At 48.1% G+C, this 24,844-nt stretch overlaps 1 protein-coding gene across 1 annotated transcript; it reads right to left on the reverse strand.

Moving 5' to 3' along the window:
- Positions 1-47: 47 nt before the first annotated feature.
- LOC105865529 (CEA cell adhesion molecule 18) lies at positions 48-13,530 on the reverse strand. Its single transcript, XM_075999918.1, has 10 exons — positions 13,398-13,530; positions 13,163-13,244; positions 12,109-12,185; positions 11,394-11,609; positions 9,470-9,817; positions 7,889-8,161; positions 6,301-6,582; positions 5,693-5,828; positions 3,556-3,617; positions 48-350 (listed from the first exon to the last, which is right to left on the reverse strand). Exons 1-9 carry the CDS (start codon positions 13,528-13,530, stop codon positions 3,599-3,601), a joined length of 1,566 nt encoding a protein of 521 aa, XP_075856033.1. The 3' UTR covers positions 48-350; positions 3,556-3,598.
- Between the last annotated feature and the right edge of the window lie 11,314 nt (positions 13,531-24,844).

Consider the following 24,844-nt stretch of genomic DNA (forward strand, 5'->3'; position numbering starts at 1 on the left):
GTCCTTATCTTCATGCACAATGTAAAGGCAAACATGGAAGCACCAGGTTTTTGCAGCAAGGAAGGTTTATTTCCAGCCAGCTGAACGAGGAGACAGGAGTCAGGCCCAAACCTGTATCCGTGAGCAGGGGTTAGGACAGGTTTTATAGTGACAGGGTAATGAGAGGTGACTGGATCCTGACATGGAGGTGACTCCAGGGCCCAATCTGATTGGAACCTAGATCCTTCCACGTGTTGTGCGCTTCTGAATTCAGTCCCCACTCCTCGGCCCAAGCACTTAGGTTCTGCCTGTGGTTGCATGCTCAGGGCAAACTCAGGTTATGTGATCTTCAAACTGGGGGTTCGGGGCAACTGCAAAACAAATCACAACTTTGTTACATAAAAATTGAACCAGATTGATCTGATGCAGTTTCAGTGATGGGTATACTCACTCTCCTGACCTGATCATTCCACCAGGTTTACATGTATGGAAACCTCACTGGGGCTGTCTCAAGGCCACTCAGCTACTCCGGGCAGGGCTGGGGTTTAAACCCCACCTGATTCTGAGTCTCTGCTCTCATCTAACATTGAGTCACGTAACCTGCAAGCCTGGCCCCCTTTGGCCATAAGTTAGCAGGAAATAGTATTCCTGAATGGTCTTGATATTTGCTAAAGAGGTGATAGTAAATCGTCCAGAGGCTGAGGGAGAAGAAAGGTGAAGTTGAGTAGATAAGGGATGGGAACATCTCAATTTTTTTGGCCGTTCTTCTATTATTTGTTCATTGTCACCCAGTTATTAGCTATTTTAATTGAAAGTTGTTTGTTTAATTTTTTCTTAAAAATGAAAAGTATCATTCGTTTTTTAAATTATGGCAAAATTCACCTGCTACAAATACACAAATCTTAAGCATGTGATTCCATGAGTTTTGCCAAACCTGTACACCTGTGTTCCCCAATCAGGACCCCAATCAAGGAAATGGAAATTTCCCATCATAGCAGAGAACTCCTGGCTCCCATGCCCAGTCAATCCCCAGCCATGAGAACCAACACTTTCTGATTCTTATCTCTAGACATTACTTTTCCATGTCTTTAAACATTATATATTTGGCATTCTATGGCATGTATTATTGTGTCCTATTTTATTTTCACTTAGCATGGTACTTTTTGGGATTTATCTATGTGGTTTCATGTGTCAGCATTGTAGTCCCTGTTATCACTGACCAGGATCCCACAGTATGTCACTGTTCCTTTACCTACTAGTTTTTGTTCATGAATATTTGCTTTCATTTTTGCAATTATGAATATAGCTGCTGTGAAGATGTTTGCAGAAGACTGTGTTGAGATGTTTCCATTTCTGTCGGGTGTTGGGGGCAAGGGTGGCACGGGCGCAGTGAGGACAGATTCACATGCCGGATGCTCCAGAGCAGGGGTCCTCTACTATGGCCCTCGGGCCACAGGCCACCCGCTGACGACATTTATCCTGCCTGCCGGGTGTTTTTGCCTTGGCTGCCTGTCCTGCTTAGCAGCTGACTCGTTCCGGGCTCACAGTGCGCATGTGTGGAATGTGCGTCACACTCTCCAACAGCCCTCCAACGGTCTGAGGGACAGTGAACTGGCCCCCTGTTCAAAATGTTTGAGGACAACTGCTCCAGAGTCTCTGGGATGTCCCGGTGGAAACCAGCATCCAGCAGCTCATGAGGGGAGGACTAGAGATGGACACTGGGAAACATCAGGTGGTCACATAGTTCTGATCATGAACCCCCAGTGCTGTGGGTTGAATATTGTCCCCCAAGAGGTATGTTTAAGTACTAACTCCTGTGCCTGCCAAAGTGAGTTAATTTGGAAATAGGGTCTTATCAGATGCAATCAAGATAATATGAAGTGAAACAGGATTAGGACAGTCCCTAAATCCCATGACTGGTGTCCTGTTACGAGGAGGGAAATTCGGACACAGAGACACACATAGAAATGAAGGCCAAGTGACAATGGAGACAGAGATTGGACTTATGGTGCCAGAAGCCAGGGGATGGCAAGGATTGCTGGCAACCACCAGCAGCTGGAAGAGGCAAAGGATTCTTCCTAGGACCTTCAGAGGGAGCATGGCCTGCCGACACCTTGAGTTTGGACACCTGGACTCCAGAACTGTGAGAGAATCAATCTCTGTGGTTTTAAGTCACCCAGTTTGTGGCAATGTGTCATAGCAGCCCTAAGAAGCCAGTGCAGTGAAGGCAGCACCCCTGCTGGGCACCACTGTGCATGGGATCCTGCACCTGTCCTGTCCCACACAGGCTCCACAGTCACTCGGGGAGTCACAGAGCCACACAGGACACAAGTGCAGGGACCAGGTGGAATCCAGGCAGCGGCAAATGGGTTTTAATCAGTGGGCCATAGACGGGGTTTAATCAGTGGGCCACAGAGGTGCACCTAACCAAGGGATGGCCTTGTGCCAGGCACTGTCGTAACTGTGAGCATTTGCTCACTGCGTCCTCCCTGCAGCCCTGTGAGGAGGGTGCCCCACAGTGAAGCTGTTCCTGAGAGCAGGGCCTGCAGCCCACACAGAGTCAGACTCAGCCAGTACAGAGCCTCTGTCCTCACCCTCCCTGCTTCAGTCCCTTCCTCCCTTCTTCTCTCCCCTCCCACATTCTTTCTTTGTTTTTTCAATTATAAATGCCATTATGATGAATTAATCTCCTTAGATATTTAGGATCATATTCATGAAGATAGGTCAGAAAAAAGTTCCAGAAGTCTAATTATGAACTTTGAAGTTACTTCCCTGTTTTAGGTTTGTTTTTCTGATTATAAGAGCATTTGTGCACTTTGTGAAAAAAAAAATCCACTTTACTATATATTACAGTAAGGTATAAAGAACAATATTAAAAAATAGATGGCATTGTTAATATTTAATGTTTTCCACAATTTGTGTTTGTACACATAAAACTGTGGAAAACACATATAAACATGCTGTGTATATTATATCTATCTTTGCCTATTAACCGATTTTTCGTAACTATGATCCTGTCAGATGCAGCTTTGCTCTCCATATTTCTAACTTGATGTCAAGTCTTGAGCATTTTCCGCAGTAGGAAGCATCCTTCCGCAGGTGGTTTCTCACGATGAAAGCTTAACTCAGGGTGTGCTGTTCCCTATTTAAACGATTTCCTGTTGTGGGACATTTTAGATTGGTCCGTATCCCTGTCCCTGGCACTGCCGAGAAGGCATCTTTGCAGCATCTCTGATGATGCCATGGGGTCCAGTGCGGGAAACTGAGAAGTTGGACCCTCAGGAGCTGAGGGGGAGGAGCCTTGGGAATTAGAGCCAGAGCTCTGCTCATGGCCCGCCCCAGCCTGCATCCTATTGGCCAGCTCTGATTGGCATTTGGAGCTGCCAATGGCCATGCTGCCCATGGTGTCATCCCAAGTCCTAAGTGGGGCCTCAAGACTTCTGCCAGGAGCCTCTGTCTCCCATCTTGGTGTGACTGGGCTGATTCCCTCTCTCGACTGTCCAGAGAGACCCTGGACCCTGTCCACCCTGGCTGGTCCCAATCGGGTCTCAGCCCTTCTCCATCAGACTCCCTCACCTCCTTGCCCTCTGGTCTTGTCGTCCAGGTCTGAGGTGGACACTCAGGTAGCCCGGTGTGTCCTGTGGGGAGAAATTAGGGGAGTCACATCTCAGAGCCTCAAGAAACGCAGGAGGGTCGAGGGTAGAGAGATGAGGGGCCCAACTGTTACACCACCCAAGCCCTCCCCATGTGGGGCCCTAGGAAGTGGGGGAGGTGGATCTGGGGGCTTGACCTCCACACCAGGAGTCGTCAGCATTCCCACACTTTGAAAGTTTCTGAGGTCTTAAGGTCACTGGAGGAAGATGCCATTGGGTGGGGGTTGGGGAGGAAAAGAGGCTGCATGAACCTGAGGAAGGAGTGGGCACTGCCGTCCTAATTACCAGTGGTGACGGTAATAATAATGATAATAGGGGTAATAATAATTTAATTCATACCTATTATATGTCTGTTTTATAGTATACAGAAATTATCTCTAACCCTCCCAGCAGCCACAACACTTTTACCACACTGCAGATGGCGAAATTGGGGTTCACAGAGGTGGAGTTATCTGCCCAAAGTCCCACTCCTAGAACATGACAGAGGCTGCAGTTGTCAGCCTGGCTTCTCGGACTCCCAGACCCTGCTCTCGTGCAGACTGGAGGACTCAGACCTTGGAGGAGGAATCACTCGATTTGTCTCTTTCTATTTCTCTATTTTTTCTTTTTTAGTCTTTAAGGACATTTTTATATAATTGGCCTGCAGCAATGTTGTCCATTACAATTTTTTGCAGTAAGTCAAACGTTCGACATTTGCACGATTCAACTGGTATCCGATAGCGACATGTGGCTCTCCAGCACTTGATATGTGACTGGTGTGACTGAGCAACTGAATTTTTCACTTATTTAATTTTAATTAATTTATTGAAATAGCTACATAGGGCTGATAACTACCCTATTGGATAATTCAGGTTAGAGACCTTCACTTCAAGTTTTAAGTTAAATGTGACATTAAATAAAGTCAGGACTAAAATCTTGTTTAATGACGAATCTTTCTTTTAGATAAACTTTTTTTATGACTAAATTCGAATTTTATTAATTAATTTATTTATTTTAGCGTGTTATGGGGGTACATATGTTAAGGTTACATATATTGCCCATGCCCCTTCCCCCTCGAGTAAGAGCTTCAAGCATAGATAAACTTTCAATATAGCTTGATCTCAAAGTTTACATTTCAATTAGACTTTTATTTAGTTTAAAATTTTAAATTAAAATTAGTTTAATTAAGAGGAATTTTGATCTGCTGGACACCTAGACATATGTGAGAGTCTTCGGGAAGTGAGCTGTGCAAGGCATTATGATCTCCTGTGGAGACAATGGACCCAAGAGACCAAGGCTCTTTGTTTCCTAGACCTGGGGGCTCAAAGTAGATCCACCTGTTGCGCTTGCTCCTGTCTTAGGAGGAAGGAGGCAGCAATCTTTGGTCCTGGAAACGTCCTGTAATAATTAGCTTCTCCTTGGGCATCATGCTGAAAGCTGCTGAGGTCAAGAAACTCTGATCTTCTCTATGCTGAGAACACCGCCAATCCCTTTGTCATCTACGACAGGTCTCTAATCCCTACCTCACCATTCAGGGCAGATGTTGCTCTTTGCACCCTCCAGGTGGGGCCAAGGAAGATCCGAGGGGAGAGGTGATCTTCCCCAGGTCACCCAGCCAGCTAGTGGCAGAGCTGGGGCTTGAACCTACACCCTGGTCATCTCGCCACCCAATCTCTTCTCTCTGCATGGTGGACCTCTGATACCTGTTTCCTCAACTTCACTTGGTAAAAAGTGACTACTCGGTACCAGATACTTGACATGTGACCCTCTTATTTCCTGTCCCTCTAGGTAAAACTCAACATTCATTTTTAAATGCATCTGAAGGGAAGGGATGCTTCTACAAGAAGGGGAGTGGCTGGTTGAAACCCCACAGCCACCCAGAGGCGTGGCTGTCTCTAAGCTTCCCGCTCTCCCACCAGCTCCTGTTCCTGGGACCTGTCTGCCCCAGGTGATCCCTGACCACCCTTCCCCTGGCTTGTCCTTTCCCCTCTGGCTCAGCCTTCCTCTCTGGAGGGTGTGCCGGCCCTTGAGTCCCAGACCCCGCCAATGCCCCACCCTTGACCCAGAGCAACAAAGGGCACCTGGTTGAGTAATGTCTGATGAGAGCGTAGACCAGGACTCCACAGAGGTAGACACTGCCCAGGACTGTCAGTATGATGAGGAACACCACCATGGCTCCCGAGAGGTAGAAATCGCTGTGGACCTCAGGTAAGGGCTCTGGAGGGAGAGGACACCTGCGGTCAGGACCACCGTTCGCTCATTCATTCACTGGTTTCACTCATCCGCACCTCTGTTTCTCAAAGGCTTCTCAGCACCCATTCTGTGCAAAGCACAGGTGCAGGCACTAGGGTTTCAGTTGCGAACAAAACAAACTCCCTGCCCTCCTGGGGCTGACATTCCAGCTGGGAAGTGGACAGGGACAATTAAGCAGGAGATGCATAATATCGCAGGCAGCCATGAGTGCTCCAGACCACCTGGCAGCCTACCTGATTCCAATCCGAGGGCTCTGGGCATCCACAGAGAAGCAGCTTTGGACCAGACCCCAGAGGGTGGGAGGATTTCACCCAGAAGTCGTGAGCATCGGGTGCTAAGGGGACGGTGGCATTCCTGATGTCGGGCACTGCCTAGACAAGGGCATCGAGGCAGGAGGACTTGGAGGGCAGAGGCTGGAGGGGGCGGCCACACTCACTCTCAGCGGGAGTCTGGATCCTGACGTTCCTGTACAAGCTCAGCTGGGCCTCAGGGTTCTCCACGATGCATCGGTAGTGGCCCGTCTGCTCCCAGGCCAGACTCGGGAGGGTCAACTTTGGGTCCGAGAGGTCCAGGAGGGAGCCGTTGTGGGCCCAGCGGTACGTGCTGCTGGGGCGGGAAGTGGAGACGCACTCGACCTCCACCTGGGAGCCGAGCTGAGCAGTGAGGATGCCGTTGAAGATGTCGGGCGAGCCCCACAGCACCACGTTGTCGGGCCCATCTGCGGGGACAGGGCAGGAGGCCCGGAGCTGCTTCTGACCCCGCAGGGCCCCGTCTCCTTCCCTCAGTCCACATGAAGTCCTTCCCCAGCCAAGAGGGGCCCTCACTCTGCACCCCGAGCTGACCTAGACCCCCCAGGCAAGGCCACTGTGCCAGCCGCAATAGCGACAACGAGAGCATCTTCGTGATCAGCCCACGGCCTCCCTTCACCTCACCCTGAATGAGGTGCGGGTGGGAGCAAGCAAGTGGGGCCGACCAGGTGGCAGCACTCTTCTGAGCTCCCTCCCCACACAGCTTAAATCCCCGCGGCAGCTCATGTGATCTGCTCTACTAACTGATCCCTTTTATAGGTGCATAAAACGAGGCTCAGTGGAGAGGACTAGGGTCTCAGTCCCCTACTGAGAGGAAAGAGTTAGCAAGGGTTAGCAGACTCTGCATCCCGGGTCTTGATTCCAAACCTCTGACCTGCCAACCACTGTATGGGGGTCAGAAATCGTCCCCACCGCGACCTGGGCTCCCGTGGGCCCTTCCCCATAGCCTGCTAATTAGGAAAACTGAGGGACCATGACAATGGTGGCAGATGGAGGTGTGAAAATGATTTTAGATTTGCAATTTTTTTTTTTAAGTTGAAAGATGGGAAAGAGTTCCATACTCTCTGTGAAGAGTCATGGAATATTGGAAAGAATCGGGGTCTCAGAGTTGTAAGTTCAATGCGTTAGATTGAGAAGAACTGCTGGACACTTTGAGCAGCTCTTTCTGGGTTGTAAAGTTGTCTGGCTGGCAGCAGGAGAGGCACAAAGGAAGGAGAAAGTGTGGGATGCATCATCACGTCTTTAGGTCAAATTGTGTAAGTAGTCAGTTCAGTTTGAGGAAAGAAGAAATTATGATGATTTTCCTAAATTTAGAAGAACAGAATAAAGAAATCACCCACCAGAAGTTGAAGGCTTGAGGGAAAATAGGATAGTAAAAAAACTTAATAAATTGAGTATTGATCTCTTAAGAGATAGTGGCTATAAGAAGTCCCCTCTAGACACAAAGCCCAACCTCATCTAATCCACACTGACCATTTCCAATCTCAGAAGTGGGGACGGGGTTCCCCGTTTTCAATCAAGTGTTCCGTGGCTCTCGGTGGGGAGTGCAGTTCCCAGGCCACAGAGCCAGAGAGCCCAGCGGGGATTCCTTGCAGATGAACTTGGCCGAAGGCCGGCCCAGAAGGGACCTCTCTCCAGGTCTGCCTGGCCTGTCACCTTGTCCCTGTGAGTCCCCGAGCCCACCTGGCTTGATTCCCAGGACCCCAGGTCACTCACAGGCCACAGTCAGGGCGACCTCCTTGCTTTTCTGGACGACCTCAGGGTAACTTTCCACCGCGCACTGCAGGGTCCTGTCATAGCGGCTGACCCTGAGGATGACGAGGGTCTTTCCGTCGGGGGAAATGCTTATCCGGTTACTGCTGGATGTCGGCACAGCATTCAAGTACCAGGTGACACTGGTGACATTGGTGTGGCAGTAGGCGGCCACGGAATCCATGCTCTCCACCAGGGAGGTGGCGTTGACTGAGATGCCCGGGTTGCTCCCCAGCACTGGGATAAACAGGAAGATGGCAGATTAGGGGTGGGGTGCGCCTCCCTGTGCTCTGTTCCTCTACGGGGGGTGGGGAGTGGGGCATGCTGGAGAGAAGCCAACAGCCCAACAGTGAGGTCTGGGTCTTGGGAAGGGTCAGGCTGGAGCTGAGGGGCAGAGGGGAAGGGAGTGGACAGTGGGGCTGCCGAGGCAGGGGTCCTTCCTGGGACATCTCTCTGTGTCAGCTTCGATAATCATGGGGTCTTCCCACAGACACGTGACCTGATGGTTATTTCTGAACCCCGAAACCAGGAATCCTCATTGGAGGATCCAGGTGGCATTTGAATGACACATCATAAATGACCCAATACTGGAGTCCTATTCACTTTACGGATATTCCCTCCAATCTTGCAACAAACTTCAATGGTAGACATTTCTCAAACTTCACAGAGGAGGAAACTGAGGCTCACAGAGGGAAGACAAAAGGCCTAGGGAGTCTGAAGCAAATACAGGACATCTTCTCTTAAGGTCCACCCTCTCCTCCCCAGCCCGTGGAGCCCAGGAGCTGTCTGCAGGAGACAGAACTCCAGGATGGCACCATGACCTTCACCCCTGCACAGTCCTCCCTCTCTAGTGTGAGTGGGGCCCACGATTGTCTTCTAGCCTAGCATGACAGAGGTTCATGAACGGCACTCTCATCACTACCTTCTTAGTGTGAGACTCCGTCTTACCAGACTAGAGAAGGACACTTAGCTGGCCTTGAAGGAAGGGACAGGCATGATCTGAAATACCAAGGACAGAGCCACGTGGCAGGTCACGCGGTGGCTTCAGGATCCCAAGAGCCTCCAACCAACTATCGGGAAGCAGACAGCGGGGCCTCAATCCCACAGCCAGAGCGACGTTATTTGGGCCACCAACCTGAATGAGCCTGGAAATAGATCCTTTCCTACTTAATTAAGGCTCCGAATGAGAACATAGGTCAGGCCAGTGATTTTTAGACTCAGAGCAGAGGATCCAGCTAAGCCACGCCCAGACTTGCGGCTCAGCTATGCTGGGACTTTGGACCCCGAGAAACTGTGTGATATGGGTGTTGTTTTAAGCTGCTACGTTGGGGGCTATCTGTCACACAGAGGTAGAAATCGCATCACTATCTGACACAGACACTGAAATCTTTAAAGGTGGCAGTGACCCGTCTCTGCGTGATACGCTGGACAGCCGTGTGTCAAGCTCGCGTGTCATCGGAGGTGGGCGGAGGACCTGGACGAGGACACCCAAGGCCCTCAGGTCCAGTCCTCCTTGGGTGGGACGTGGGCAGCCTGCCAACCCACCTCGGATCTCGAGCCAGCCAGTTGCTGTGTGGGTGCCGTTGCCAGTGTCCACCCGGACCGTGTAGTTTCCTGTGTCGTTCAGCATGCAGTTCCTGACCACCAAGTCGCCGGTTCTGGTCACTCTCTCCCGGCCGCTGTACATGGGCCCAGGCTCCAGGGGACTGGGAGGTTTGTAGCTGAGAATCATGCTTTCTGCGCTGTCCTGTGTGCCCCGGTACCAGCGGTATTCCTGGGCATCCTCGGGGGCATTCTCTAGGCCCAGGACACTCGAATATCCCTGGACCCCTTGGACGTGGGGGATGAAGATTTGGCCCGAGGCCTGGCAGATGCCACAGGCCAGCAGACTGGCTGAGGAAGACACAGAGAAAAGACACGTGGATAGATCCACACCATCCGGGCACTGAGTCCCGGAAACGCTGGTGAACAAGCAGGAGTTCCCAGTTCCTGGAGGACTCCCAGCCTGTCCCTTCCTCCATCCCCTCACCCCCTGCCCTGGTCCATTTTGTCCTTATCCTCTCCCAGCCCACTCTCTCCCTGGGCACTCAGCCCCCAATCCATCCTTATGTGACAGTCAGGTAGATCTTAATAAAGCCCAAGTGTGACCCTTCTGCACTGTGCTCTAGTACCTTCAATGGCTCCCCAGTGCTCTTATGGTAAAGTTCCAACTCTTAGGCTGGCTTATGAGGCACTCTCTGCAAAAGCTGGTCTTTGTGACTCATCTGGCTTCCTTTTGGACCAACCTACCCCGTCCCATCCACACCATGTTCTCCCTCATTCATTCATTTATTCATCCTTGGATTTCCTTATGAGGAGACACGACTTCCACTCTCTGCCCCATCGTACTTACGGCTCTCTTGATGCACCACACTCCCTCCTTGCTACAGGGTTTGCACATTCTGTTCCCCATTCCTGACACACTGCTCCCTGCTCGCTGCTCCCTGTTTGCATCTGCATCCTCCTGTGACTCACTTCTACTCATCCTTCAGTTCTCATCTCTGCTGTCTCCTCCTCCCCAGCCCGGGTAAGGCGGCCTCTCTGAGCTCCCTTCCTCCCAGCCGTGACCTCTGGAAGACATCAGGGTCTGGTGACAAATCCGCATGTCACACTGGACTGAGAGCTCCAGGAGGGCAGGGCCTGGCCATGTCGGTCACCACTGAGTCCCCAGCAGCCCTGAGCACAGGGCAGAAGACAGGGGCAGCGTTCAGCAGTGACTGTCTGGTGATGAATCCTCCCCTAAGCCTGTCCACATATGTCTGCGATTTGGTATCAAATTCACGGGAGTGGGTAGGAACCCGCCGCCACCTGAGACAGAGGCCAGGGTCCTCTGCTCTGTGAACACCAAGTGCCGCATGTGCAGAAGAGGCAGAGCTGACTCAAGGCCCCGGCTCCAGGCCTTGGGCTGTGACATGGGACATTCCCGAGACAGTGCTTGTGGCGGCCACTGAAGCCATGAGAGCTGTGCATGACAGGGGGCACGGGGGGTCCTGGGGAAGGTGAAGGGTTGGGAGGAGACTTGGCCTGAGAGGTTGGGGAGGGCATCTCAGCACACGGGGACGCCAGGGGTGAGGGTGGGGGTCCAAGCTCATCGCTCTGGGGGAGGATGGAAACGATGTGTTTGTGCTGCGTGTGTCCCTGTGTGTGTGTGTGTGCGTGCCCATGTTCATGCAGCCGTGTGCAGGTGTGTATGTGTCAGTGCGTGTGATGCTACGTCTGTGGGCCTGTGCAGGTCTGTGTCTATGGTGAGCAGTGCCCAGGTGTCTGAGCCCATGAAAGTCCTGGTGAGGGCCCTGTCCTTCTCCCCTCCCCCCACCCCTGCCCCAGGAGTGTGGGCTGTGCCCCTAGGTGGGGTGGTCCTAGCCCCTTCCCACCCCTGCTCCCAGCTGCTCTTCCCTCGGCCCTGGCAAGGCGGTCAGTGCTCTCTTACCCACGAGCAAGAGGCCCCTCCGCAGGCTGCACCTGGGGCTGGAAAGGTCCATGAGCTGCCTGGGGTCCTGCAGGAGGAGGGTCTTCCCAGAGACGTGGCCGCCCCTCTGCCCTTCACAGACCTGGGTCTCGGGGCCCAGAGGCTTCTGGCCGTGTCTCCCCAGCCCTCCAGGGCGGCCTTTCCTCCCAGGTGGACTCTGACCAGCAGGGGTGTGGCCTGGGGGAACAGGGCTCTTGGGAGTCGGCCCTTATCTTTATGGCACCTTCATTTATTATTCATCTTATTTTTACATTTATTTATGCTATTAATATTTTTCCTGGTTATTAAGAAAACAACACAGGCTCAATATTGGAAATACTAGGAAATATGAAAAAGCACAACAAAGATAAGAGTGTCAAGTTCAGTGTTTCACCCAATTTTTGTTTGTTATTTTGTTTAGTGATAGGGTCACACTCTGTCACCCAGGCTGGAGTGCAGTGGTGCAGTCATAACTCATTGCAGCTTCTAATTTCTGGCCTCAAGAGATCCTCCTGCTTTGGCCTCCCAATGTGCTGGGACTACAGGCATGAGCCACTGTGCCTGGCCGGCCCGATTTTTAATTTGCCTGGTCCTGTTGCAAATTGCTTCTTTTCTCCTCAACAGTGTGCCATTTTCCAACATCATTCAATATTCTCCGTGGCCATTCTGAATGGCTGCAGGGCCTGCTCTTACACACCTGAACTGAGTGTCTGTAACCTGTTCCCTGCTGTTGGGGCTTTAGGCTCATCCTGAAATCCACCATTAGTGGTGATGCTGGGATTGGGAGCAAAGGGCGTGTGTGCTCCCTGGAGACGGGGGTGAGGGAGGAGGAGCTGAGCTGTGCACAGATGCAATGATGGTAGGCATGTTGAGACCTGGGAGAGAGACACTGAGAGACAGAGAGAAAGACTAAGGATATAGAGACACAAAAAGGGACGTGGGCTGAGTGAGATACAGAAAGCCCATTCTGCTCAGTGAAGTACCACAAGATGGATAAACAAGCACCACGTGTACTCACCATCAAATTGGTATTAACTGATCAACACTTAAGTGCACATAGTAGTGACATTCATCGGGTGTCTGGCAGATGGGAGGGGAGGAGTGGATGGGTGTATACACACCTATGGGTGCAGTGTGCACCGTCTGGGGGATGGACATTCTTAAAGCTCTGACTGGGGTGGGGCAAAGGCAATATACGTAACCTAAACATTTCTAGCTCTGTAATATGCTGAAATAAGAAAAAAAAGAAAGCAAACTGAGATAGAGAGAGACAGATACAGAGAAAGAGAGAGCAACTCAGAAATGTTCAATCAACAAAATCTTTCAGACTGTGCTTGGGAACGTGTTTGTGTTTCATTTTTATAAAAACATTTTTATATAAAATTAGTTATTAAAATTTAATGGATACTGTCTTTTAAAATCACCTGTAACAATTTGATCACCCAGAGATACATCCAGTGCTGTCTCTATGTATCTTTTCAGTTTTGGGATGTTATAAACAGTATAGTTAGGCACATAAGCATTTTTTTTGCCAAAGTGGAATCATACCATTAAATTTCCTTCTCTATTAGGCCTGTTCAAACTTTACAGCCAAATAGAGTCAGAGGAAGTTGAATCTACACCTGAGGATGGACTTTTGTAGTAAAGAACTACATGCTGCCCAAGGACAGGTCTGGTTTTCGCTCTAAGCTGCGGGGAGGGAACTTCTAAGCTCCTGGAATGTGCTGCCTGGTAAGAGAGTCTTTGTTTACCTGAGAGCCTTGGGCTCCACCAGATGGTCTGCCAATGTGATTGATGGTGGGGACCTGGTCACGTTGTAGCAGAGGGAAAGGCCTGAAAAGGGGTAAAATGTTTTCTGAATTGTCTCTTTAACTCCATCCACTGTTTTGGGGAATTAAAACCTACATGAAAACCTTGGCAATCGTGCCAAGCTGAAAACTCCTTTCAAAAGCTCTGCATTTCTGTTGTTAGATAGAACAATGGTACCATAAGACGAGCGTCTACTGTTCTCCTTACTTGATGGCAAATTATAAACTTCTCTTTCCTTTTCCTCAAAACACTTGTCCTCGTTCCTCTGGTGTGGACTCAGGGACAAGTGCTGAACTTTCAGTAACAACATCGTGTCAACTCCATCGCTTCTGGGCTGGTGACAAAGGCCAGCCATGGGACAGTCACCCACGTCTATGTGAAAAGAACAATGTGAATCCTGGACACCAGGGCTCTGGGGGTTACCCTGGTTGGCAATAGTCTACACATGTCATCACACAGCAGAGTCAGGAGGAGGTGACGCTGTCTGTGGTCCCCCTGGGAAAGGACAGCTGGGAACTCCCCATTTGGAATCCCCTGGACTCTGCTCCGTGCTCTTCTTCCATGGGCTGACTTTAATCTGTATCCTTTTGCTGGGACAATCCATAAGACCAGGATAACAACATTCAGTGAGTTCTGTTAGTTCTCCTGGAGAACTCTCAAAAGTAAGGGTGGTCTTGTTGTTCTAATGGTTTCAAAGTTCTAATAATCACAGGTGGAACAAAGAACTGTCAAGAGACAAAACACTTTTTGAAAAAAAACATCAATATTTACAAACATGGTTACTTAAAGTCCCATAAACATTTTAAGCTGCTTTCATAAATTGTTCAGAAACACTTCAATTGCATGAGCTAACCACACAATTTTCCCAGGTATTTAAATTCCTTTGTTAATATAATTAATTAAATATATCAATACAGGGACTCAGGTTCTCAACTTCTTGTTATTGTTTACTCACTTAACAAGACTCTCTCATACCACTCAACAGAATCTACAAGTGCCTAATGGCTAGTTCCATTTCATGTTGTAAGTTGTATTCATAAGGCTAATTTGTCTCTCATGTGCCACGTTCTTCTAAACACCGATATTAGTTTCCTATTGCTGCTGTAACAAATGGCCCCAGCCTCAGTGACTTCCAATAACACAATGTATTATCTTTGAATTCTAGAGGCCGGGAGTCTAAAACGAATCTCATGGGGCTCAAATCAACGTGTTGGCAGTTAGTTCCTTCTGGAGGTTCCAGGGAGGACCCATGTCCTTGTCTTTCCAAGCTTCTAGGGCCTCTTACATTTCTTGGCTGTGGCCCTGCCTTCATCTCCAAGTTGCCTCACTCCAAACTTTGTCTCTGTCATTATTTCTAATTCTCTGTCTCTGACTGTCCTGCCTCCCTCTTTCACTTACAAGGACCGTAGTGGATACACCCAGCTCTAACTGAAGTCCCTGGGTTCTTTCAACCACCAGGGTGGAAATCAAGAGAGATCACCAGGCATAGCAGCAAGAAAAAAGTTTATTTAGCTTGTGCACCAGGAAGCAAGCACTGAAAAAGGAAAATTTCAGGCTGCTCCCTGAATGAGGGTAGTGAGGGGATTGGTTTTATCAGACTTTTCTATAGGGAAGGGTTATGTCAAATCACATAGAGGAGGGTGTTTCTAGTGCCTGCACGGTAGCTTCACATACTTCTTCATGCACTGTGGGCAGCGGTGGCACTTCAAATCTTACCCATGAATGCGATTTTCACTATTAAAATGCAGAAAATTTACTATAAGTTGGAGCTTAAGCCCGACTGCTCCCCTGCCTGTGGTGGGTCTGGGGAAGTCCCCAGCACTCTAAAGCAGGAACTTGTGGTTAACAGGTGTCTGGTCTCTTGCTTCTAATTGCCTAGAAATTATGCAAAGCCTCAGCTTGAGCAAGGGGCGTCTGGACCACATCAAAGAGGAAAACATCCAGTCTGCATGCCTCACAGCTCACGTTCTCCCTAACAGCCTCTGTTGTTTAGGACTGTGTTTAGTTGAAAGTGATAAACAGGAATATGCAAAGTGTCTTTAAAAACAGATATGTATTTCTCTCTTATGTAGAGTCTTGTGGTGTAAAGTCCTAGGAGAGTTGGGCAGCTTCACAGTTGTGAGGGGCCCAGGCTCCCTCAGTGTTGTTGCTCTGCCATCCTTGTGGCTCCTCCTCCTGACCCAAGATGGCTGCACCAACATGTCCACCCAGCAGACAGCAGGAAGGAACAGGAGGGGTAGGAAAGATTCTCTTGAATGCAGGACACTTCCTGAGAATAGCTTACAACAGTGATGTTTATGGCTTATTGGCCAAAACATATTCAAGGGGCCTCACTTAACTGCAAGGGAAACTTGAAAATTTAGAATGTAAACTCTCTTTTAGCTGGGCTCCTGTGTGTTTAGGGTCCTTATAACTAAGGAAAGGGGGGATGGATATTGAGGAAAACCAGCAACCTCTGCCACAGAGAGCATCTGATTAGATGTATTTGGTGACACGAACATGGAGCATTCCTTTTAGATGGAGTTTTATGCCAAGTCATTGCAGAAAAATGTCTCTCATTCCAATCCCAACTGTGCATGATGCCTGTTCTGAACAATCAGGACCAAGGTGGCAGAAGTGGGTTTATTCTGAGCTTAGGGAATAAACCCAGTTGTTTACTGCAAAGAGACTTATGAGGACCCTGCTTTCAGGAGGTAGTGCAGGCTTGAGGTATACCTTGAGCTTCAAAGACTCACTTTCATTCCCTGAAGTCCCCAGAGCTGGACATGATCCACCCTGTCTAGGATCCCCCATAACTTGAAGCATCTTGTTCAAAACTCTGTCTGTTCATTCTGGAGTGGCCTCATCGAATGCTCCCCTAGGAGCAGGTGTCAGACTGGGGAGAAGCTCCAGGGAGTCCTCATCCTCTTCTCGGAGCCCAGCTTCGTACCTTCTTATCTAGACAGCAAAATGTCACAGTGGTTCCCAGGGCATAGGTCTACTTGTCACAGCCAGAGTGGACACTAATAAACAGCCACTCTTCCTTGTTCATCAGGCCTAGATACTGCAAGGAATTTTAACCTGGGGTCTTTTAGGAACTGTACACAAGGTGTGGTTCTGACAGCCCCCAGCCCCAGCCCTTGTGACCCTGTCTGGGCGAGCCCCATCTCCTCAGACGCCTCACACCACCAGGCAGCGTCATGGAGTCGTGTGATGCAGCAACCCTGAGGCTGGTGTGAGAACTCCTGGGGGTGGAAGTGAGAACTGGATGGAGAAAGTGTGAGGCAGGATCCCCGATCAGCTTCCAGAGAAGCATCAGTAGTAATAGCATTAACAATAATAACTATGTCCTGTGTTCATCACTCCTATTTAGTGAGATTGTGAATTTTGGGAGACATCAGTCTCTGAGTGACAGGGCTGAAGCAGGGTCAGGAAGCATCTAGGGGTCAGTGAAGAGGGACTGAGGCAGGAGATCTGTGCAGGGATCCTGTAACTCTCTGGATGAGCAGCAGGGGGCACTGTGATCAGGGCAGGGGATGTGGAATGGGCTGCACAGACATGGGGGCTTCATGGGGCAGTGGGACCACAGACTCCACCTCAGAAGGAAAATTACCTGAACTCTGTGAGCCTCAGCATCCTCACCTGCAAAGTGGACATCACTGTTTTGACCTTCATAAACCTGAGAACTGGCACCAGAGAGAATAAAATGAACAACCACAGCAGCAACAACAAAACAACAGCAAAACGCAAGCAGAGAGAAAGGCTCTTCTATCATGGGAACCCTGGAGTCCATCTGTGTGTAAACCCAAGCCCATCCCCCAGATCTCCCAGACAACAGAAGTCAAAGGATTTTTTTAATGCAAAGCCAAAATATCATGCTGTCATTCTGGGTGGGAAACGACTGTGATGTTTCATGTGAACATCAATTTTCTGGTGTTGGTTCCTGGCAGTGCCCGATTTACATGTTGTGGGGAGGCCATGAGAGCAGCCAGAAAGTCATATGGAAATGGAGATCATGGAACCAGCAGATGGCCAAGGGCCGTAAGTCTTAGAAAACCTGTCCAGGTAAGTGATGATGACATTTCCACAGGCAAACCTGTCTCCAGAGAGAGCAGGTTTCCATCTGTTCAACGTTGTTAATCCTCCTAACAAATTCAAGTGGGCTTTTAGCCACAGTCAGAAAGAGTTTTCTGTGTACGTATTCATGGGCTCTTTCTTATTCATCACATGCCATTGCTCCATGCACTTCATATTCTCAATAATTACTAAGAAGAATTCCTTTTATTTGTGAAGTTTTGATTAACGCACATTCTAGTACTGGAAATCCCTGTGTCTAGGCACAGTTCTCTGGCCACCTTACATTTAGAGAGTGAACCTTTCTTAGAATGATCAGAATAACCTGAAAATACGCAAGACAAAAAGAGGTGTTTAGTTTACTTTATACACTCCACAAAATTGAATCAAGTTTGTACTTTTGCTAGTTGCAATTAAGACTTTTGTTTTAAAATGTGGCACTAACTGTCCTTCCTCCCACAAAAATTTATTTCAGAAAAACCCCTGACTCATTTTTATACCCATTCAACTGCTTTTCTGAAATTCATCTTTTAACAGAATTGAAATTAGCTTCTTTGGATGTTTTGCTTATATGTAAAAGGAAACAACGGCCTGTCTGTATTTGTTAAAGGGTCCAGAATCACCAAATCCTTCCTCACCCCTCGTGCTTACTCACCGGGCTTTGTGTGTGTGTGATTCATGCGTGGTGCTGCATGTGTACACGTGCTTTGCATTTTAAATACAGAGCTAATTTTCATTAAACGTAAATTTCCAATAATTGCTGAGGATGTCGTGTGGATTCCAGACCTGCCATCCCTCGAGAGCCCCAGGGAACATCTCCACAATGCTGATGCCTGAAAAATTCCCTTGGCTGTCAGCAGACACTTGATCAGCTTACAGTTATCTGTAATCTTAATTCATGCTCATATTGCATAGAACTTATCAGTTGGAAAGTTAAATAAAATCTGAATTGATTTATTTTTTAACTTGTTCTAAAAATTAAAACCCATACAAGAACTCTAAAGACTTAAGTGTAAAATATTTTCAGAATAGAATGTTAATCATTTTCTCATTTTTTCATTAAACAGTATTTTTAAATACATATAAGTGATAACCACTATAAGTAATCAAATTTAGTGTGGAAGGGGCATTTGTATGTGATGAAAATTTAAGATCTACCTCTCTTTAACACAAGTCATAGAATGACTATTCATTCTTCTTACTAATGATTAACTTTCCTCAGTAGTCATTCTTCTTACCAATGATTGACTTTAAGATTGATCCAGGGCTCATGCTGAAAAGGCTTTAGCATAAACGTCACAAAGCTGGCCTCTCACAGACCCGGCCAATATTCCTAATCAGTTTCAGTCCTGTTGTTGTTTGCTACTGAGCCCTGATGCAAAGTTGAGTGATTATTTTGAACAAGCAGCTGAATTCCTCCCCCAAATTCATAACTGTAGTCCAATCATGAGAAAAGTAGCGGTAAATTCTGATAGAGGGGTAACCTGCGAAACCATGAAGGTCCTCAAAGACAAGAAAAGCTTGAGGAGCTATCACGTCCAAGAGGAGCCCAAGGGAAGAAAACCACTAAACTTAATGAGAGATCGCAGATGGGATCCTGGAACAGAAAAAGGATATTAGGTAAAAATAAAGAAACCTGGATAAACCGTCCGCTTCACCTAACAATAATGTATCAATGTTGTTATATTCATTGAAACAAATATACCACACTAATGTAAGCTATTAACCATAGAGATAATTGGATGTGGGACATATGGAAATCTCTGTATTAACTTCTCAATCTTTCTGTATATCTAAAACGTCTGTTTTATATGAATGCATATATATAGAAGTGTGATAGTTTAACCCTTAATGCAGAACTCTTTATCTGCTGTATTTGGAAACAGCTTTATTGAGATATAATTTAGCTCCCCTTTTAAAGTGTGAAATTCAGTGGTCTCAGTGTGCTCACAAAGTTGTGTGTTCATCATTATGATCAGTATTAGAATACTCTTGACACTACAAAATGAACCCAGCACTTTTAGCCGCCACTCCCCAAAGCCAATGTCCCCTTCATCCCCTGGGACCATTAATTTACTTTCTTTCTCTTCCCAACTTGTATATATAATTAGACTTTATATGAACATGCTTATGAGATAGACTATATATGTGCCCATAAAAGAGATTTTATATATATACATATTCCTATACGTTAGGCAGCTCTATACAGACACAAGTGAGATAAGGGGTTTATACATTCAAGGGCTTTCTGGTAAGTTTCCAGCCATTGTTAATACAATTTTTCATGTTATATGGCTGGATACTTTCCATATAGCACTACTATATCATATGCACACCTATATCATAAATGTACACATCCCACATGTATGTGTGTGTTATATATATATATATATATATATATATATATATATATATACACCTATATGTGTGTGGGTGTATATATATATATGTGTGTGTGTGTCTGTGTGTATATATCAACCAAGGCAGCTCAGTGGTAGAAGAAATAGAAACTACTTTTTCTCTTCTTTGTGTCATAAGGCTTACAACAAGGCACTCATGAAATTTCTGTTTACATTTATGACGCAATTGATCTCAATATTATGCCAGTATTACATTCTTCACTTGATAATGGGGATCTTTTATAGATGGGCTGTAGCTGAATATACTTTTTAAAAATGAACTTCACTTTTGTGGCAGAGAATTTTTGGCAGCTCACCTTTTGATATGTCAGCCTCAGAGCCAATGTCACTCAAATATCCTGAAAATTACAGACAGAAACAGATGTGACATGATCTAGGTGACCCCAAACTGATAATCGTGGGCATATTTTATTTGGGTGGACCTTTAGATGCTCACCCTAAATATTGCTACAATAAAATCTAATAAACTAATATATTTGCCAAAAATGTTATCTGAAGAAATTATTATAGCTATGCACCTGCTTTTGGGAAAAGTATCCCACAAATCATATATACAATAAGGGACTTGTATCTTGAATAAATAAAGAACTTGCACAACTCAACCATAAAAAGGCCAAAAACTGAATTAAAAATGAGCAAAAGATCTGAATATACATTTCTCAGAAGAAGAGATAGAAATGGCCAAAAAGCACATGAGAAGATAATGAACCTCATTGGTCATCAGGGAAATTCGAATTGAAACCACAATAAGACACCACTTCACACCCAGCAGGAGGGCTGTAATCAAAAAGACCAGTGTTGGTGACGATATGGAGACATCAGGAGCCTCATACACTTCCGCTGGGCATGTAAAATGGGGCAGCCACTTTGGAAAACACCTGGAAGTTCCTTCAAAGGTTAAACATAGAGTTACCATGTGACCTAGAGATTCCACTCTTCCACTCCCAAGAAAAATAAAAACATGTCCTGGCAAAAACTTGCACATGAATGTTTTTAGCAGCACTATTCACGGTAGCCGAAAATTGGAAACAACTCAGATGTCCATCAACTGACCAATGGATAAACACTGTGCTTTATGCAATACACAGGAATATCGTCCGGCCATAAAGAGGAAGGAAGCACTGGTATTAACACTGAAACATGGATGAACGTAACAAGCATTATGCTACACGAAAGAAACCAGACGCACAAACGATTGCATGATTCCACTTATATAAAACATGCAGAATAGGCAAATCTACAGAGCTAGACAGTATGGCTGCCTTGGGCTCAGATGGAATGGAGAAAATTAGGGTGTGACTACTCTTAAGTACAGGGTTTCTTTTGGGGGTAATGAAAATGTTTTAAAATTGATTATGTTGATGTTGGTACAACTCCGTGAATATACTTAAAAAAGCAAAGAACTGTACACTTTGAATGGGTCAACTGTGTGTTTTGTGAGTTACATTTACTAAGGCTATTGGGGAAAAGAGATAACCATTAATATAGAGCAGTAGGGAGTTTGTTTAGGTTTGACATAGACATAAGAAACACTTTTAGAAGTATGGACGAGATGGTTCAATTTCTAATCTTCATACTTCTGAGCTGCGAAGGGCCCCCACGACAAAAGACAGACTAATAAGAGAAAAACAAACAGGAGGTTGACAACAACTGTAGCCTGTGTGCACGAGGAACACAGGCAGGTAAGAAGAGTGAGTCTCAGGAGCTGGCTGTGAATTCAGGCTTCAACACCGTCTTCCAGGCAAACCGAGAAGCGTGTGCGGAAGGCAGGTTTGGGGACACAGTCAGGAAACACGCTGGCAGTGAGAGCAAGGTTGTTGTGCAGAGTGGGTTGGGCCTCCCTCCCTGAGGAGGGTCTGTGCCCAGTGACAGTCGTCCTGGAGACGGGCCAGGAGACGCCCCTCTGCAAACTGGTGCAGGGGGACACAGCGTACAGATGGAGACTCCTTGGCAATTTTCTCTTGCAGAAAGGAAACTTCTACTCTTGTTTTCTGAGCTCCTGTGTCTGCAGGTTTTCAAAATAATCACCTGAAACTAATCCTGATGCCAAACAGGCACATTTTAAGGTGTATTCTGGTCTCCTATAGCTATATTTGGGGATGGCATATTTTGTGTCTACAACCTCATAAGGCTCAAAAGACCTACGTTAGGTAAAGCATATAGAGCAGTAATTGATTAATACTAAACGCTCAGTAAGAGCTTTGCGTTGCTCATTTCCAGGTCATCAAACACGTCTCACATGACCATTTACCTGACCCAGGGGCTGGGGTCAGAAAGGACAAGCGCTTTAGGCTCACGACTGCCATCTGGTGGCCACACGGGTGAGCCTCTGCTGAAACCGCTCAGGAAGCAAGAGCACTGGGGAGGCCACATGGGGATGGCTGTTGTGTGTGAATTGGGAAAAGAGTTTGGAAAGTTCTCCACCCGTTTATTCAAGCTTGTGTGAATTGGGAAAAGAGTTTGGAAAGTTCTCCACCCGTTTATTCAAGCTTGTGTTCACGTGACCCTCTATTGAGCCTGCGCTGTGTCCCCAGCCCTGCCCTCGTGTCAGGGCAGGAAGGACAGAGACACGGCCTGCAGAGGTCCCTGTGCAATCTGGACAAACCATGGCAGTTCCCATGGGAGGTCATGGAGATCTGGTGCCACGTTCCTGTCCTGTCTGTCTGTCTGACTCCACCTCATTCATCGAGAGGGATCAGGTGACAGGAGCTCAGCAAGGCAGGGCTCTCCCCGCACGGCAGCATGTCAAGGGCATGAATGAGGTTTGCTGTGTTGCCTCCAGACCCAAGTCACAGCAGAGTCTCCTCCTGTGTTTGTTGAGTGACTGAGTGAATGAGGACTTCACTTGAGACCCTTCCTCATCCCCGTGCCCTGCGCCCTCACAGAACCCCCAACACCCACACCTGGCAGAACTGCCTGCTCCAGGGTGTCGGTGGGGCTCCCAGTCTCCTCACTGGTGACATTCGGGATGGATGACCCTTTGTTGCAGGGCTGTCCTGTGCACCATGGATGTTTAGCAGCATCCCCAGTCTCTACCCACTACCCAGCCCTGGCCAAGTTGGGACAAAGAAGATGTCTGGGGACACCAGATGTCCATGGGGTGTGAGTTGGCCCCAACTGGAAACCTCAGGTTTGCACAACACTGAGACTCTCTCAGGCCAGGCCAGGAAGGGGCCACTTCCTGGTGCAAACCAGCAGGCAATAAAGTCACTGCAGCCTGGGCAGCAGGACCCTTAGGACACTCATGTACCCTTCTCTACTGAGATGGAGGTGTATGGAGAGCCCCTCAAAGGATGGGGACATTGGTGAAAGTCCACAGGCCAGGCGGGCAGGACCCCAGTGTGTGATGCAGGCTCTGGTACCTGAGTGTAATGCCAAGGTGGGAGGGGGACATGGTCTCTGCTCTTTCAATGAGCACATCTCTGGGGTCTCCCAACGTCTCCCCACAACCCCTGGGTAAAGCCATCCTGTGACTCTGAGGCTTTGCATGTGCAGTTCCATCTCCTGAAACGCCCTTCCCTCCCCACCCCTATCTCTGCCAGCCCTGGTCACCTGCAGGCCCCGTCTCCACTGTCATCCAGGTGTGTGTGTGTGTGCGTGTGTGTGTGTGTGTGCGTGAGTCTCATATGACACAAACTGGAGGGTGCCATGCCTCCATTTACTAACAGACGTCCTTGGTGGCTGCTGGTGTCCCCTGCGCTGTCCTAGCCCTACTGTGCGTGCAGGGAGCATCCGCACATGCAGCCTCAGGTCCGTCGTTGGGAGCTGTTGCTCTGCAGACTGCATGGAAAAGGGTGAAAATGAATGAAGAATGTGAGGCCGTGCTGGGTGGCCACCTGGGGTTAGAGAGAAATAACTCAGAGAAAGGAGAATACCACACACTGGGGACAGTTTCCGAGTGATGGTGTGAGGAGGTGGTGTCTGGGCACAGCGTGAGGGCGGTGAGGAGTCAGGCCCTGCCTGTGAGTCAGGAACAGCGTCGCAGGAGGAGGGAAGAGGGAACAGCGAGTGCAGTGCTCAGAGGCAGCGGCAGGCCGGGTGCTGGGGACTCTCCGGGGCCGTGTGTGACAGCAGAGGTGGCAGGAGGAGGAGCAGGGGGAGAACAGGGCTGACACCCAGGAACCCGGAGCCTTTGGGGACAGCAGGGACAGGACTGCACTTGCACCGTGACAGGACCTCGGCTGTCCTGGTCAGGGAGACTGGGAAGGCGCCATCAGGGGGAGGGACGGTGGCTGCAGCAGGGGGGCGGGGCCAGGCTGAGCAGGTGATTTGGGACGTGTGGAAGGTCACGCTCACAGGGTTTCTGAGGGGTGTGGTCATCAGGGGACGGGGAGACACGGATGATCCAGAGTCGTCCCCTGAGCTCCTGGAAGGAAGGAGCTGTGTCCACAGGGGCTGCGGAGGGAGGGCTTTGCAGGGCAGGGTCACTCCTGACAGTTCAACTGGCGCCAGAGTGGGGACACCATGGACACAGCTGGACACGCGTGTCGGCAGCTCAGTAGGGGACTCCAGGTGGAGTGTTGTGGGCATAACACGGTAACTGACAAGGGAATGAAGGGGTAACGTGAGCAAGTAATTCCTCATAAATCACGAGCAGCATTAGCCTAATTCAGCAAGTGCCCTTGTGTGCATCTATGAAAGTCACTGAAAGCAGGGACTTGATCAGATGCTGGCAAACCCGTGTCCATGGCAGTTTATTCACAATCGCCAAGAAGTGGAAGTGACCCACGTCTCCAGTGACAGATGAATGGATAAGCAAAAACATGTCTATTTGTATACAAAATATTATTCTTCCTTCTAAAACAGGAACTTCTGACGCATGCCTCCAAATGGAAGGACCTTCAGGACTCTGTGCTAAGTGAAATCAGCCAGTCACAAAAAGATCAATTCTGTGCGATTCCACTTCCTTGAGTGGAAGTAGAAACAGAAGTAGAGCGGTGGTCCCCAGGAAGTCGGGGATGGGAAGACTCAGGGAACTGTAGTTGATGGGGGTGGAGTTTCGGTTTTGCAAGATAAGAAAGCTCTGGAGATCTGTTGCACAACATTGAGAATATACTCAATACCACTGAACTGTACTCTTAAAAATAGTTAAGATCTATATTATATGTTATGTGTTTTTTCCACAATTAAAATATTAAAAAAAACCAAATA

The sequence above is a fragment of the Microcebus murinus genome, unplaced genomic scaffold (genome assembly GCF_040939455.1).
Source record: "Microcebus murinus isolate Inina unplaced genomic scaffold, M.murinus_Inina_mat1.0 scaf044_hap2_Mmur4.0, whole genome shotgun sequence".
NCBI lineage: Eukaryota > Metazoa > Chordata > Mammalia > Primates > Cheirogaleidae > Microcebus > Microcebus murinus.

What these genes read in the sequence shown, in the direction of transcription:
- LOC105865529 (XM_075999918.1), bottom strand. Translation starts at nt 13,530, where the DNA reads ATGTTGTTACTGAAAGTTCAGCACTTGTCCCTGAGTCCACACCAGAGG. An exon ending in CAGTAGACGCTCGTCTTATG is followed by an intron (nt 13,245 to 13,397) that starts GTACCATTGTTC and finishes ACCCCTTTTCAG; the next exon opens with GCCTTTCCCTCTGCTACAAC. An exon ending in TGGCTGGCTCGAGATCCGAG is followed by an intron (nt 8,162 to 9,469) that starts GTGGGTTGGCAG and finishes TGTTTATCCCAG; the next exon opens with TGCTGGGGAGCAACCCGGGC.